This window comes from Saimiri boliviensis, chromosome 20 (assembly GCF_048565385.1).
Source record: "Saimiri boliviensis isolate mSaiBol1 chromosome 20, mSaiBol1.pri, whole genome shotgun sequence".
Taxonomy (NCBI): Eukaryota; Metazoa; Chordata; class Mammalia; order Primates; family Cebidae; genus Saimiri; species Saimiri boliviensis.
In genome coordinates this window covers 32,635,873-32,652,426 of record NC_133468.1, presented here as the reverse complement: position 1 = coordinate 32,652,426, position 16,554 = coordinate 32,635,873, and the positions used below count along the sequence as shown (strand labels likewise).

Sequence of the window (16,554 nt, the reverse complement as noted above, 5' to 3'; positions counted from 1 at the left end):
TTCATATGCGGCTTCTGGAAGGATGGTCCGAAACATACCCTGATAACTGAACCATCCCTCTTCAGTTTAAAAATCAGGGCCAGGGGCAGCGGCTCAGGCCTGGAATCACAGAGCTTTGGAAGGCCAAGGCAGAAGGATCACCTGAGGCCAGGAGTTCAAGGCCAGCCTAGGCAACCCAGAGAGATCCCCGTCTCCACAAAAAATGCAAAAAAAAAATTGGCCCGGTATGGTGGTGCATGGCTGAAGTCCCGGTTACTCGGGATACTGAGGTGGAAGGATCGCTTGAGCCTGGGAAGTTGAAGACACAGTGAGCTATGATCACACCATGATACTGGAGCCTGGGTGACAGAGTGAGACTCCGTATCTAAAAATAATAGTAATAATAATAATCAATTATTTCTCGGGGCCTTCAGAAGACAGAAGTGACTCTGTGGAGCTTTGCATACCAGTCCTGCTGTTCCCTGGGCACTCAAGCTATACAGGGCATTTATTCCCTGCCTTCGTTTCCCATCTCCCCTGTAAGAATGTCAGTTCCAGCTGGGCACAGGGCTCATACCTGTAATCCCAGCACTTTGGGAGGCTGAGATGCGCGGATCACCAGAGTTCAGGAGTTCGAGACCAGCCTGGCCAACATGGCAAAACCCCGTCTCTACTAAAAATGCAAAAAATTAGCCGGGTAGGGTGGCATGCACCTGTAATCCCCGCTATTTAGGAGACTGAGATAGAAGAATCACTTGAACCCAGGAGGCGGGGCTTGCAGTGAGGTGAGATTGCCCCACTGCTGTACTCCAGCCTGGACGACAGAGCAAGACTCTGTCTCAAAAAAAAAAAAAAAAAAAAAAAAAGAATGTCAGTTCCTTGAGGGCAAGGATTCCCTACTCTCTGATCACCCAATCCCTGTGCTGGAATGCTGCCTGTACACAGCAGACACTCAATAAATGCTCAACAACGGCCTAAATAAGTCTCTGGAGCGAGATAGCCAGAGTCCATCTTTCCAAACCCCTGCTCTGCCAACACAGCAGACATATCAAACCGGCTGCCATCTGACACCTTGGGATACCCCATGTGTCCTGCATTCTCTGACCAACCAGCAGGCCAGGAATGTGTCTCTGGTTAACCCAGGCCGGGGATGTGTTTCTCTGGGTAACCCAGGCCGGGAATGTGTTTCTCTGGGTGACCCAGGTCGGGAGTGTATTTCTCTGGGTAACCCAGGCTGGGAATGTGTTTCTCTGGGTAACCCAGGCCGGGAGTGTGTTTCTCTGGGTGACCCAGGGACTTGAACAGGATCCATTCAAGTCATCAGGCCCCATGGGGATGTGCTCAGAACACAAAGCGACGCAAGGCCCCAACAGCCTATGAAAAAGATGAGTCACCCTGAAACACACAGAACTGCCAACAACTTCACTCCAATGTGCTGCATTATTTTTGAGACCAGTGCACATTTTTGCACATTTTCTCTTTAAATTTATAATTTTTTAACAAAACAAAGTGCATCATTACAAAAAAAAAAAAAAAAAAAAAAAAATCAGGCATGCAAGAGTCATCTGGGCCAGGTGCGGCGATCTCACGCCTGTAATCCTGGCACTTTGGGAGGCCGAGGCACGAGGATCACTTGAGCCCAGGAGTTTGAGACCAGCCCGGCCAACATAATAAGACTCTGTCTATACAAAAATATGTGAACAAAATAGCTAGGTATGGCGGGACACGCCTGAGGTCCCGGCTATGAGGGAGGCTGAGACAGGAGGATCACTTGAGCCTGGGAGTTTGATGCTGCAGAGAGCTATGACCGCACCACTGCAGTCCACAACAGCGCAAGACCCGGTCTCAAAACACCAAAAACAAAAACAAAAGCCTCTGCAGCCAGAGTGGCCCAGAGCCTCAATTTTCCAGTACAGTGATAATTCCCCGAGGAAAAGAAGCTAAGAGCTCAGGGATGCGGCTGTTTCTCTCAGGCCAGACGGCCGCTGGACGCGTGTCTTACGAAATCTGTCTCTTAGAAAACACTCGCCCAGCATCCCGTGTAGTTCAGAGCAGAACCCTGCCTGATGGGTGCCGCCCCAACCATGGCAGGGGGTCTGCAGGGATTTGAATGCGACATGCAGGGGCTACATCGACCTGTCTCCAGGGGCTTGGAGAGTGGGGATCTCGTCTTGACCATCACGGGGTTAAATCTAAGCATCAGTTATCTACGGGCAATTCGCTCCCCAGCACCCAGGGGCATCAGGCCCGGCATCTCAGAGGAAAGTCCTATAGAGACTCCCCATCCAGTGCTCACTGAACCACCCACAAACAGGGCAGGCCTCTCCTCCAGGGCCCTTGGGCCCCGTGACCAGGCCTCTCTCCTGCCTAACAGTTCCCCAAAACTCTTCCACCAAACTTGCTTCATGCATGGATAAGGCATCTGAGGATAGTGAGTAATGCAAGAGCGAGGCTCCTTGCAGCCCAAGCCACAACCGTATCCCAACTGTCAGGTGAAGTTTGCTAACCGGAATGGCGGGGGAGCCATGATTCTGTCATCAGATGACCCTTCTCTGCAGGGCTGAGTTTGAAGTCTCTGGCCAGGGCAAGGCGCCAGCCAGACCTCCCTGAGGCCTCAAGCCCACCCACCCAGGCGCCATTTCCATCCCCAGCTGCTCACTGCTAAGTGACCTAGACCAGCCAAGCTCATCTCGGGCAGCCCCTGAGAAGAGGTCCTTTCTAAGTCCCCAGATGACCCCACTGCTTTGGCTGAGGGTTGTCTAGGGAGTGGCAGCGTCCGGAGGAAGAGCTCACCTGGAGCTCAGCAACGGCAGGGATAAACCCCCGACTCCAGGCTTCTCACCTATGGCGGGGACGCAGCTCTATAGAGCTGTCGTGCAAATAACATGAAATAAACCAAGAGCCTAAGCCCGGGCCCACCCACCGCCCGTTCCCATGAAATGATGACTATTAGTGCAATGACTACTATTAGTAAATGATTACTGTTAGTTTTACGTCCACTTGTCACCAGTGGATGGAAAACTGGACACGGGATGTAGGACGCAATCCTACAAGCAACATTCTCTCTCTCCGCTACTCCTTTTACCGAAACATCAAGCCGACCTCACTCCGGAACGGGGAAAGTCAAGACAAAGGGGTACGGTGCCAGTTCAAATTAATTCTTTACCCCACCCTGCCCCAAATGATGCAAAACTCTCAAGCACCAGCCAAAATTCCAACAAAATCCTCCCCAGGCTTCAAACTCCAGGCTTCGACTCATCTTCCAGACTTCAGCACTCACCTCTCCGCTGAACTTAAAGCCTCCTTTTCCCCAGGAGCTCATCCCCTGGAATTCCCTCCCACCAGTCCCCCAAATCCCCTATATCCCAAAGAGGGCACACCCCCCTCCCCCTTCCTGGGGTGGCTCCTCTCCCTCCACCCTGTCCCTGCAGACGCCAAGCCCACCCCACATCAGCCACCCGCACTGGACCTGGGCATCCCGCCTCTCTAGGCGCTCCTCTCCCAGCCCTGACTTCCCAAATCCAAGCAAATGCTTCAGCAGCCAGACAGTGACGTCACCTCTACAAAAATATCCTAGGTACTTTCTTTGACTGAACGAGGCGGCCGCAAAGCCCGCGGGCCTACGAAGGCCACTGATCTGAAATGGGGCCGACACGACCCGGAGTGGGGCGTGTCTTTGCTCAGACACAGGCCAGGCCCGTGGGACGGGGTTTGGGGGACATTCCTCCAACACGGACACCCAAACCTCCGTGTTTCTTGCTGCTGGGTTTCTCTTGCATTTGTCGGGTCTTGAGAGCTACAACACGCACTTTCCCCGTCCGTTCATCTGGGGAAGTTTCCTCCCATTCAGGCCGTCAGCAGAGTCGAAGAACAAATCTCTGTCAAAGAACTGGTCTGCCCAGTGCTGTTTCCAAAATGTGGATCTTTTTGTGTTCTGTGTGCCACGAGTACCGTTATACAGACGGCGGACTCTCGAACAACACAGCTTTGAACTCTGTAGGACCACATGGGCACAGATTTTTTTTTCCAGAACAGAAGTGGGCCTGGGCACAGTGGCTCACGCCTGTCATCCCAGCACTTTAGGAGGCCAAGGTGGGTGGATCATCTGAGGTCAGGAATTCTGAGACCAACCTGGCCAATGTGATGAAACCCCGTCTCTACTAAAATTACAAAAAGTAGCCGGGCATGGTGGCGGGCACCTATAGTACCAGCTACTCAGGAGGCTGAGGCAGGAGAACCACTCGAACCAGGGAGGTAGAGGTTTCAGTGAGCCGAGATCGCACCACTGCACTCCTGCCTGGGTGATTCCATCCCAAAAACTAAAGTTACACCGAGCAGGCCTGCTTCTCCTGACTCCCCGTCCACCTGTTCCACCCCTTCTGCCTCCACCAGGCTGAAACGGTGAGACCAACCCCTCCTCTTCCTCCTCAGTCTCCTCAGTGTGGAGGCTAAGAGAAGACCTTTCTGATGACCCACTTCTACCTTCTGATTAGTAAACATATTCTCTCTTCTTTATGATTTTCTTAATAACATTTTCTTTTCTCTAGCTTACTTCATTCTAAGAATACAGTCTGTCATACATACAACATACAAAATACACGTTCATCAAGCAACTGTTTATGTTATTGGTAAGGCTTTTCGTCATCGGTAGGCTATCAGTCATTAAGTTTTTGGGGAATCAAAAGTTCTGTGTGGGCGTCGTGACTCATGCCTATAAATCTCAGCACTTTAGGAGGCTGGGACAGGAGGATTACTTGAGCCCAGGATCTCAAGACTAGCCTGGGCAATAAGGCAAGACCCTGTCTCTACAAAAAAACATTTAAAAATTAGCCAGTCGTGCTGGTGAGTGTCAGTAGCACCAGCCACTGGTAGGCTGAGGTGGGAGAACTGCTTGCGCCCAGGAGGTCCGGGCTGCTCTGCTATGGTCGTGTCACTGCGCTCTAGCCAGGGGGACAGAGTGAGACCCTGTCTGAAAAGAAAAAAGAAAATAATAGAAAGAAAAGAAAAGAAAAAGGAAGGAAGGAAGGAGAGAAAGAGAAAAAGAAGAGAGAAAAAAGAGAAAGAGAAGAGAGAAAAAGAGAAAGAACAAGAAAAAGAGAAAGGAAAGGGAGAAAGAAGAGGAAGGGAAAAAGTTATATGTGGTTTTTTTACTGTGCAGGCAGCAGGGGCAGGGGCGGGGGCAGGTGGTGGGGGAGGGGGGAGCGGGGGCTGGGAAGGAATCAGCCCCAACCCCCATGTTGTTCAAGGGTCAAGGGTCAAGCATATTTTAGCCAACACGTTACTTTGTAAAGAAAGATAATTAATAGGACTGAAAATAACACTTATGTTACTTTGCAAGGAAGGATAATTAATGGACTGAAAAAGAAACATCTATTCCATAGGTGTACTATCCGTAGCTTTAGAAACACAGCCGTTTTAAAATAATCCCCTTGTTAAAAGAAAAAAATTAAGTTTGCATTCTTAATCAGCTGAACAAGCCCTAAATCGGACACACATGGTGGAGAGTAAGGGCCTTTGTGGTGGACGGAGTGGTGGGTACCCAAGGGATGATCAGGGCAGTCGGGGGAACCCAAGCTCAGAGGGGAGCCCTAGAAATCCCTGCCCACCCCACCACTGTTCTGCTGGAAAGCCTCCCTCCCACACCTCCCCAGGGGCACTCAACTCAGTGGGCACCCCTGCCCACTCCCCCACCTACCTCCCAATCCCTTCCTGCAGCCTTCCCAAAGGCTCAGACACACAGCATCATCCCAGCCTCAACCTTCCGGTCCTGCCCACCCCTCTAGGCACTGCTATTCTAAGTCTCCATCAATGCTGCTGGGCACACAGGGGCAAAGGAAAAAGGAATGCATGAAATAGGCTTGAAGGCTGGGCGCCGTGGTGGTTCACAAATGTAATCCCGGCACTTTTGGAAGCCAAGGAAGGAGGATCACTGGAGTCCAGGAGTTCGAAACTAGCCTGGGAACATGGTGAAACCCTGTCTCTACAAAAAAAAAAAAAACAGAAAAATCAGCCAGATGTGACGGTGTATGTCTGTAGTCCCAGCTACTCGAGAGGCTAAGGTGACGCAGTGGGGGGAGGTGTGTAGCAGTCACTTGAACCCGGCAGGTCAAAGCTTCAGTGAGTTATGATCTTACCACTGCACTCCAGCTGGGGCAACAGGGCAAGACCGTTCCTCAAAAAATAAAAAAAAAAAAAAGATTCTGAAATAGGCTTGAAGTTCAGATGCACAGAGGGAGGAGGAGGGAGCTTCCCCAAATGAGCAGGATTCTGGAGTCCTTCTAGCTGGGACGGAAATGGTTTAGGTGGGGCAGAAGGGACCATCAGGAACTCTGTCTGCTACCCCAAGGAAGGTGGTCTCCACTCTGCGCCTAAGTGGGCCACCGTGGATGTTTAAGGAGAGGGATGGCATGATGAAATCAATGGTTCGGGAAGATTAATCTGGCAGCCGCATTTATAATGGATTGTGACCTGCTTCAAACGGGCAGTTTTAAAACAAGTCAATGACGATGTGTGTTAGAAAGCTCTGTGTGTTAGAAAGACTTGGCTCTCACACACAATAAACAGCCCCCAAAACTAATTGCAAACACACACACACACACACACACACACACACACACACACAGATTTCATTAAGGTATCAGGCTGTTTTAAGATGACAGCATTAATTATATACCAACACAGAGACACGTAAAATAATCGCAAACTACTTCTTACTCCCCTGACAATGACGTTCAACTACAACTGGCAATGTCCTTCCTCTCCCAGTCCCAGGTCAATGCTGACAAACTGTGGGTCCAGGGCTGAGGACCAGGTGGAAGGGAAGAGGTGACCGAGCCTTCCCTCTGGGATGGGCAGCTCTGGGTGGTGGCTTTATGATTCCGTAGCACAGCTCTTTTCCAAGGGCCCTGGCCACCTCGTGGTCCTCCAGGCTCCTGGATCCCCCAAGGAGCAGAAACCTGACTCCAAATCTGAACTTGTCTCCCACTTGGCTGAGTGACGAGACAGCACAAATTACTGTGTAAGAAACGAGCTGAGATATGGCCCAAATAAAGCCATTCTGGTAAATGAACGTTTCCACACTGGTTTAAACACGCGCTCCTCTGCTCTCAATTTTCTGTCTCAAACCTGTACGACTTACAACATCTCTGCTGTGTGAACAGGAAGGGAAGACGGGATTTGATTTACAGCCCTGATCATAATTTTAGCTGTAATCTCTGTATGTTGGGGACTCCAGCCCTTTTCCTTGTGAAAGGTTGGTGTTCTCCAGACGGTTGCTATGCATGCTCTCGGTGAGGTCAGAGCAGAACTGTGTGCCACAGAAATAGTTCACTGGATCCAGGACTGCATGGGTTCAAGTTCTGGGTCAAGCACTGTGGTAAAAAGAAAATAATGTGTTTGACCATTATCTGCCACACCTTTCAGTGTGACAGAGATGGTGACAGAAGCCACAGAATGTTCCCAGTTCCAGAGAGAGAACAAAAGTCTTTTCCAAACCTCATCCAAAAATTACATGTATACAATTCCCTCCAGGGAGAATTTTATTTTTAATTTTCATTTACATAGTATCTTTCTTCCAAGAATCTCAAAATAATGGAGCTGTACAAATTACTTTTTTATTAAAAAAAAACAAAAAACAAAAACAGTTGTCACAACACAGGAGGGGACAGGCTTGGCAGGGCAGGAGAAGGGCGAGAAGTAACAGGCAGTCCTGACGCCAAGGGCCCCAGCTGGCACCCGGAGGCTGAGAGCGGCTCCGAGCCGGGCCTTCCCTCACTCACCGCAGCCCACGGCTTTACCAGTGTTCACACAGCTTCAGGCTCTTGAAGACAAACATTTACCTTGGGTATCACCTGCTCCCTTTTATCAAACTGTTTTTATCTAAATAACCATTTCTTCCCTAGAAACAAGAGGGGAAAGCGGCAATAAACCAGAGAAACTTACAGGACCAAAAGGATGATAGAACAAAAATGTCTAAAAAGAGTGGAGGCCGGGCGCAGTGGCTCACATCTGTAATCCCAGCACTTAGAGAGGCCGAGGTGGGTGGACTGCTGGAGGTCATGAGTTTGAAACCAGCCGGGCCAACATGGTGAAACCCTGTCTCTATTACAATCACAAAAATGAGCTGGGCATGGTGGCGTGCACCTGTAATCCCAGCTACTGGGGGGGCTGAGGCACAAGAATCACTTGAACCCAGTAGATGGAGGTTCCAGTGAGCAGAGTTTTCACCCTGCATGCCAGGATGGGTGACAGAGTGAGACTATGTCTCAAAAAAATAAAATAAAAAGTTGATATTCATTCTTTCTTACAGACATAAAACTATGTTAGAGAAAACAAAATCATAGCAATTCATTAGGAAAAAAGCCCTAGTTTAAGAAAACCGGTCTTGCTTTTGGGGGGAAATGTTAGGAAGCTTTTGTGTTAAATTTTGTTTTTTTGGTTTGGTTTTTTGGATCTGAATGTCTTATATTTAACAAAAACTGTCAACACCCAGATAAATTTTTAATGATGGTAAGACAGGCATTCTATTTCTCATTGTTTTGCAATATTCGCTTAAGAGAGAGCTAATTTGTCAATTTGTTTTTCCCTTAACCAAACTCGGAACCCCTCACAACCCATGGTTCACTTTTTTAAAAAATGTTCACTTCATTTTCTTATTGAATAAACACAGCCCAATAGAAAGGGATCTGTAAGAAAACAGGCAGTTGTGCCGGTATCCACTCAAAGTCACTCGAAGAAAGAACAAGCCACTTCCCTGGTGTTTCAGAGTAAGCGCTGTTAAATTTCCTCCTTGGTTAACTGCATCAATCACACACGATCAAGACCATCCAAGATTTCAAGCGTGGTTGATCAAGTCAGCCAGGGTCCAGCCCACTCTGGCGGGTCTTGTGCTTACAAGGTTTGGGCCCCTTATTGGGCTCATTTTCACAAAGGCTTTCATGAAAGGCAGCAGGACCTAGTCAGTTTCACTGACTGTGAAACTCCTGGCTAGCTACTTCTTGAGTTGCTGGCAGTGTTAGTAAATTCCTGGGAGGAACACTGCCATCCTTGACTCCGTTCCAGTCACCTGTGTGATTATGTTTCCCTGTGTAGGAAGACCCCTGTGGGTGAGATCTGTACCAATCCTGCTTGTGCAGGAAGCCAGGGATTGGGCGATGAATCCTGTGGCCACCCTACCTGGGCTTCCCATGGCCCGGGGCTCTAATCAACACAAAACTTCTGCCAACAGTCCTGGGTCTCCTGCAGTAAGGAAATGCCTTTGGATTAAAAAAAAAGAAACTGACAGTCTTTATTTTGTGCACTAACACCATCCTCTCTGAATTTAATTCCAACAGAAGTAAAATTATTTTTATTAGAGAGGTGTTAGCTTTTTAAAGGGAAGGTTCTTGATGGTTTTGCAACAAATTAGATGTCTTTATTTTTTTTTCCTGAGACAGAGTCTCGCTCTGTCACCCAGGCTGCAGTGCAGTCATTCGATCTCAGCTCACTGCAACCTCCACCCCCAGGCTCAATTCTGTGCCTCGACCTCCTGAGTAGCTGGGATTATGAACACGCACCACCACGATCTGCAAATTTTTGTATTTTTAGTAGAGATGAGGTTTCGTCATATTGGCCAGGCTAGTCTCAAACTCCTGACCTCAAGTGATCTGCCCACCTCAGCCTCCCAAAGTACTGGTATTACGGATGTGAGTCGCCGCACATGGCCTTAGACATCTTTCAAAAAGAGTGGTTCACCCCTCATTGTGTCATACCTGAACAGGGCAGCACAAACACTTTTTAAAAATCTTTTAAGTCGCAAGCCAGGTGCTTCAAAAGCTGTTTCGGGTGCAGCATAAATTAGGGGAACAGCACAGGCTCCCCTCAGTCCCGGGTCATTTCTTGTACGGACACCTCCATCCCCACCAAAGACAACTCTCCTCAGAAGACAACTAAGAAGCAGGGCTGATTACAGCTCAGCAGATCCAAAACTGCTCACTCAAAACCTTAGCTGTCCTCTGCAAGAAAACAGCACCCACACACAACCAAAACTTGGTTTTGAAACACATCCCAAAACCAGGGCGATCGACTGCTTTTCAAGACCACACCTTGAAAACTAGGATGGATCAAGTGATGTAGTCAATTCCGAGGGCCCTGCCATTAATATTTTATGAAAATATCCCCCTCACCAAGTTAATACTCTTTTGGTTGCTGGTGGTTTCTCTCTCTTAAGCATATACTTTTTTTTTGGCGGGGGGGGGGGGGTGGGGGTGGGGAGTATCTTCTCTCTGAATTCTAAATCATTATCAGGGTATAATAAAATGGACCTACATGCTCAGGTCAGTCAAGGGTTCATCAGGTCAGAAGTCACAAATGAATTCACAAATTCTTTGCTATAAAAGTCATAATAAGACTGTTTTTCAATCGCTTGTCTAACTATGCCATTAGATTCCTTTTTCACTCCATTATCTGCACACACACACACTTCTCTCGGCATCTAGACATTCACAAGTATCCAGTTCCTAAAACGCCCAGCATGACTGCTTCGTCCAGGTAAATAACAGTGGGACATAAGGAGAGGCCGTGGGGCCCCTCTTCAAATAGCTTCGGCAAAACGAATGGCTATAAGTGAAAAGTGTCCCTGGGCTTTGCTATAAAAAGACTCAAACATGGGATTCCAAGAATTCCACCTGTTTCCAATTAGATACCAGAATTGCTTGAGTGTTTAAGCTACATTCGCTTGCTACTTACACAAAACAATTCTTCCGGGTTTTTTGAACATTTTAAATACGTTAAAATAAGATTAAGGGTCTGGTTTAAACACTCGGAGGCAGGGAAATTTGAGTGGAAACCAAAACTCTCTCTCTGCAGCGATAACTCGGGGCTTCAGACAAAACAGGACGAGACAGACAAATTTCTGTCTTTGACAATTACTAAGAGAAATCACTTTGCATGGGGAGAGCAATTACATTTTTTAAAGTTATATATGTATTCAGTAATTTTAAATAGTTCTTAAGTAATTTCTACAATAACTCACTATCCTATATATCCAAATAACAGAGTTGCCTTTTGTAGCATTTGTGTTACAATTGGTCAGATAGAGCCGGCTGTGAAATTTACATGTGACAAATGTGTAAACTATTTGAAATGGAAAAAGCACCAGGAGGAATTTAACCTACCTCTGTAGTAGTATTCTTCATAGGGTGAAATTCTGTGTTTACGAAATTTACAAGTTTTCCCCTAACAAATGTGTCCTTCCTTCATTTCACTACAAACATAGACTTCCTGGGGCATTACAGAGGAGCTGAAACGAAAGTAGATTTTCTACTTCCAGCCTTGCTTTCTCCCCTAAGACACAGAGAGTGAGTTCAGCCTCAGGACCCGTTTTGATTGTTCGCTGCTACAGGTAGACCCCGAAGGGAATCAGAGAGCACAAACTATTGTTTCTGCAGATACCATATAAACCCTGATGGGGTTTGTCTTAATTGTACGGCGACAGGAGACTTTTAAAATAGCCATTAAAGCTCTTAGGCTCAGCACACTTCACCAGACTGCATTTTAAACATTACCTCAGTGGATTTAGGAGAGAATCATTCCTAAAGGTATTGGACTATTTGGCCCTTTCAACTTTCTCAGGTTGGCTAACTACCCACAGAAGACACATGAAACCGACAGTGTGGTCAAAGGGGTCTCCGTGGACTCAACCGCACCAGTTGTTGCAATAACGCTATCCCTTCACCATCTTGCACCTTTAAGGAAAAAGAGTTTCACATAGAAAAAAACTTAAATCAACTGCCAATGACCCCTTCCCTCATCCAACCTCAAAGACACCCATATTGAAAGAACCAAGAAAACAAAAACAGGAGCAGCAGCAATGTAATTTCTTGAATTGTTATTTTATAAAGGGTACTAGGTGGGACATTTGAGTTAAAACAATATACTTATTATGGCAAGCAGTACTGGGCAGCCAGTAACATACACATTTCCACAATGCGGGGAAAAAGAGCCATCAGAAAACGGACTTTCAGCAAAAAACTGAAATTGATTTTTGATTCTGAAAAAGAAGGCAACTTTGCAAGCTGACTTGTTCAGAGGCTAGGGGAAAGCAGGCCACCACGTGGGAAGGCAGTCACTGGCAGGCCCCATCCCAAAGAGCTCAAAACTCCACCGACATACAGAGTGCCACGAGCTTGTCTTAGAAAGCATCCTCTTTTCAAATATGTATTTAGAAGACAAATTTATGCAACTGTGCTTTTCTTATTTAAAAAGAAAACCCTGGTTTTTACAAGTCTGAGATAGGATAAAAAAAACTTGTCCAACTAGTCTTAGCCATGCCACAGCACTGAAACTTCCACACCACGAACCTTTGGGAGTCAAAAGGCAACAGAATAAAACAGAGTCTTCAGAAACTCTCTTCCCCGAGCACTCACTCCGGTGCCAAGGCGGCAGCTTCAAGACCCAGGAAGCCGAGGGATAAGAACCTGGCCGCCCTGGCTCACTGGGTGGCTGCAGAGCTCCCGAGCTGCCCAAGCTCACCTGGACCAGCTGACATCTACAACCATCTCCAAGCTGGATTTGTCTCTGCTGAGACCACTCAGCCTCTTTACCCCCAGGTGGCAACCCAATCTCAGTATAAAGAGGTCTGGAAAGATGAGAAGAATCTGAAACTAATGAATTCTCTCTCAAACTGTCGTCCTATTGGCTCACCGACTGTCGGTGGGAATTAACCAGACACCGACTCCAAAGGCCTCCTCAGGGCCCAGAGAAAGAACCAGATTGGACTTAGACTTGAACTTTGACATTCCATATTCAATGGAAGTTTGCAAACCCATAGGAAATCATCTAAGGCCAAACCGTTAGCAAACACCAAAAGCAAAGGGGTGCTCAGTAAAAGAGGAACGACGTTCAGATAAGGGATTTTGTTTTCGGGTTTGGCTTTGTTTCCTTCTTATATATATTAAGAAGTGCAAGTAAACGGACGTGGAAACTTTCCATGGAATCCCGGAGCTCTGAAGCCCTGAAGAAGTAGCTAATAGAGGGGACAGAACGGTTTACAGAGTTCTTCAAATCTAGTAACTCTAGAAACCAAATCCATTTTTCAGGCAGTTTTGCCGGGGTGCTCAAAAAAAGAAACTTCATTGATACTAAGCTAACGATGTCATATTTAGGAAGACGAGGGAAAAAAATAATATGGTTTGTCTCTTTAAAACTCTACAACGGGTTTTACAGTAAGCACAGGAATTAAATTATGGTAAAAGGGAGCTATTTTTACTAAAACAGGGTAGACCAATTTATCAAAAATGCCATTGGGCTGTGTTCATTACATCCAGGAATCTAATTTACACAATAGACACTTTGGAGTAATCTATTTTAGTCAATAAATACTCAAGACTCCTTTAAGTTTTAATCTTATCGGAAATACATATTTCGCATAGTCTTCTTCCTAGTTAAGCGAGAAATTTCAGGAAATTTCATAACGACTATGACTCGGCTTTATCGTTCTTACGTAGGCAAGAGCCGAAAACAAGCATATACAATTAAAGTTGTCAGATTCCATTTAAATATGTTTTAATCCAACTCGCTTCGTTTCATACAAGCCTGCATCTCGAGTTCAGCTGCTTTGCTCCCAAAGGTAATGCTGTAGGTTACTGTCATCAGTCACTCCTCCAGGTTAAGAAAGTTCAGCCAAGTTTACCTTCGAGCACACCTTAGCAAGCCGGAGCAGTAGCCCTTCCCCAGGGGCCTTGCGGAACCCTCCTATCCCTCCGAGAGTGCCAGGCCGCCCTGGGCCATTCTAAGCCGCCGGACCCAGGCACCACCCCGCCAACACACACACACACACATATCCCGGGTTCCCCTCGCGCCTGCAGTCTCGGGGCTTCTGGCCCACACGCAGCTCACCTTCAACTTGGCTCCGGCTACGCACAACATCCACCTGGCAGAGTCCCGCGGCTGTCCGGGCGCCGCGGGCGCCGAGCTGGCACGTGCGGGGCGGACCCTAAGGGCGCGCCGCTCCTCCGGGCGGGGGGTGGCAGGCGGGCACTCGCCCCCTGGGCACGGCGGCGGTGGCTCGGGCGCGGGCCGGGGAGCCCCGGCACTGTCCCCGCGTGGCGCCGGGGACTCCCCTCGCGGACCACCGCCCGGTACGCTAAGATCCCAACGGGCCCCCGGGGCTCTGCTTTCGAGAACCCGGCCCGAGAAGGCATCTTCGAGCGCACCCGCCGCGCGCTCCATGGTGGGCCCTGCAGAGAGGGCAGAAGCCCCGCGGGGAGGCCAGGAAGGGAGGTGGAGCCGCAGGTTACCGGGGGCCGCCGGAGCCCCCTGGCACGCAGCTTTCGCCGCTCGCACCGGCGGCGAGGAGGCAGCGTCCCAGGCCTGGGCACCCGGGGGAACAGCGCGGGGCCTGCGCTCGGGAAAAGTTGCAACCTCCTCCACCCGCGCCCGCACCCGGCGGTCCGGGACACCGCGACCCAGCGGCACCGCGCGCCGGGCACCCCCGCCGCCCCTCGCCAAGTTTCCCCAAAGCACCCCCGCGGGGGTCCCCCGCCACCGAGGAGCAGGTCCCCGCCACCAACACAGGCACACAAAAGAGCGGGGCGGACGCGAGGTGCGCTGGGGGCCCCGGGGCGCTCCCCGGGACGTAAACAAACCCGGGGGTCCGTGCCGCGAGCCACGCGCCGGGTGCCGGAGCGGGCGGCGCGGCCCGGGCCGGTGACAGGCGGGGACAACGGCCGGGCCCGGCCCGGGGTAGGGAGTGCGGGCGCCCGCCCGGCCACCAGCCCGCCTGGCCGGAGCCGGGCCGCGCCGCCGCCGCCGCCGGTGGCTGCTCCGACCCTCCCCCGAGCCGGCGGCACCACAGCGCCACCAGCCCCAGCTCCGCCGCGCCGGCGGCAGTGGCGGCGGCTCCTCCTGGAGAGGCAGGCGCTTCACCCCCCGCAGCAACTCCCCACAAACTTTCCCCGGGAATACGGCGGGCCGGGGGCGCGGGGCGAGCAGGCGGGCGGGCGCCACCGCCGGGCCGCGGCCCCCTCCCGGCGCCCGCCGCCGCCGCCGCCCGCCCCCCGCCGCCCGCTCCCCGCTCCCCGCTTGCGCGCGCGCCCCGCGGGCCGCCGGGGCCGCCCCCTCCCCGGTCCCGCGGCAGCGCTGCCGGCGGCGGCGCTGGCGGCGGCGGCGGCGGCGCGGGGCCCGGGGGGGCGCCCGGGGTGGGGGCAGACACCGGGGGCAGCGGTGGCGGCGGCGGCTCCCGGCGCCATCTTGGGCTGATCGATGAATTGAACAAAGAGGATCAATTTCCGATCAAGCGGGTGATCAATGGGGGCCGGGGAGCGGGAGGGACTCGGCCCCGACTCGGCCCCGCGGCGCCCGGCACCCCCCTCCTCCCCGCCGCCGCGGGCCCCCCGGCGGCCGGGCCAGCCCGGGGCCCCCGGCGGAGGCCGCGACCGCCCGCAGCCCCCACCCCCGGGCGCGAGGCCGAGCGCGGAGGAGCCTGACCTGCAGCTGCTGTAAATCAAAGCGCTTCCAATATTGAAACATCGATCCCACATTGGCCGCCATCTTGAGACATATTGAGACGGAGTGAGCGGCTGATAGAGAGGGGGCTGGAGTTCAGGAGCCGCCAGGAGGCAGCAGGCGGGCGGCGCCAAAACCCGGCCTGGAGCCGGCCGCCGCCGCCGCCACCGAGGACGCGGACTCCTCCTCACGGCGCCGCCGCAGCCATGGCGAGCCCGAGCCGGAGCCGGAGTCGCAGCCCCAGGGCGCGGCGGCCGCGGCCCGGCCTCGCGCGCGCCGCCCCGGCCCCTGCTCCCTCAGCCCCTCACCGCCGCCCTCCCCCTCCCCTCCGCGGGCCGGCCGGCGACCCCCGCCCCTCGGGACACCCCCCCCCAGTCCGGGGTCGCGCCGGCCACAGACCCGGCCCCGAGGGGGCGCTGGAGGGCAGCGCCCGGGCTCCCCCGGCACCGCGCACCTGGGGAGGGCCGGGGGTCCCCTGCAGGGGTCGCGGTCGCCCGCGGTGGCCGAGCGCAGCGCCTTCGGGGCTCCGGTGGGGGGGGGGGTACGTCGGTCGTTCTGATCCAGAGCGCGGAGACGCCGCGACCACCTGCCCGGGGCCCCCCCACACCAGACCCCTGCGTGGCCCAGGCCCCCAGCGGCCGCGCGCGTGGGAGGCGCCCGGGCGGTGGACGGCGACACTCCGATCTCTCCGCGCCCAGCGAGGACGGGGACACCGAGACGACCAGGAACGGCGTCGCATGTTTGGAGGAGTGGAGTTAGGGGGGGAAACAGCCCTAACCCACTCAGGGCGCCGCGCGCGTGGATGCCCCACGCCCGGGCCGCGGCGATGCCGGCTTCTCGCCCGAAAGCACCGCAACGGCGGTGGCGCCGGGGGTCCCGGCAGCCCCCATTCGCCCAAGCCGCTGCAGTTTAGGCCACCACAGGAAAAGTCTGGGAGCCCAGTTCTGTGTCCCCCCGCGCCGCTTCAGCGGAACAGCCCAAGAAACTTCCTGTGGTTCAGACACCTTGGTTTGTTGCAACTTTGGGCGCAGAAAGTTTTGGAAAGTGTGGGTGCACTCACTGAAAACGGAAAGCGTGGTCCTAAGTTTACAG

The 16,554-nt window shown here is 52.0% G+C and overlaps 1 protein-coding gene across 9 annotated transcripts in view; it reads right to left on the bottom strand.

Annotated features, from left to right (window-relative positions):
• The window catches only part of CUX1 (cut like homeobox 1), a 471,463-nt gene extending 455,801 nt beyond the window's left edge, over positions 1 to 15,662 (bottom strand). For 2 of the 9 annotated variants that reach the window (XM_039460711.2, XM_074390310.1), the window contains exon 1: positions 15,445 to 15,613. In XM_039460711.2, coding sequence (XP_039316645.1) covers positions 15,445 to 15,507 — 63 coding nt within the window. In that variant the 5' untranslated portion in view covers positions 15,508 to 15,613. Of the gene's footprint in view, positions 1 to 13,854; positions 15,000 to 15,444 lie in introns of those variants that run through there. The other 7 variants (XM_039460712.2, XM_039460705.2, XM_074390309.1 and 4 more) reach the window with 7 other exon arrangements.
• Between the last annotated feature and the right edge of the window lie 892 nt (positions 15,663 to 16,554).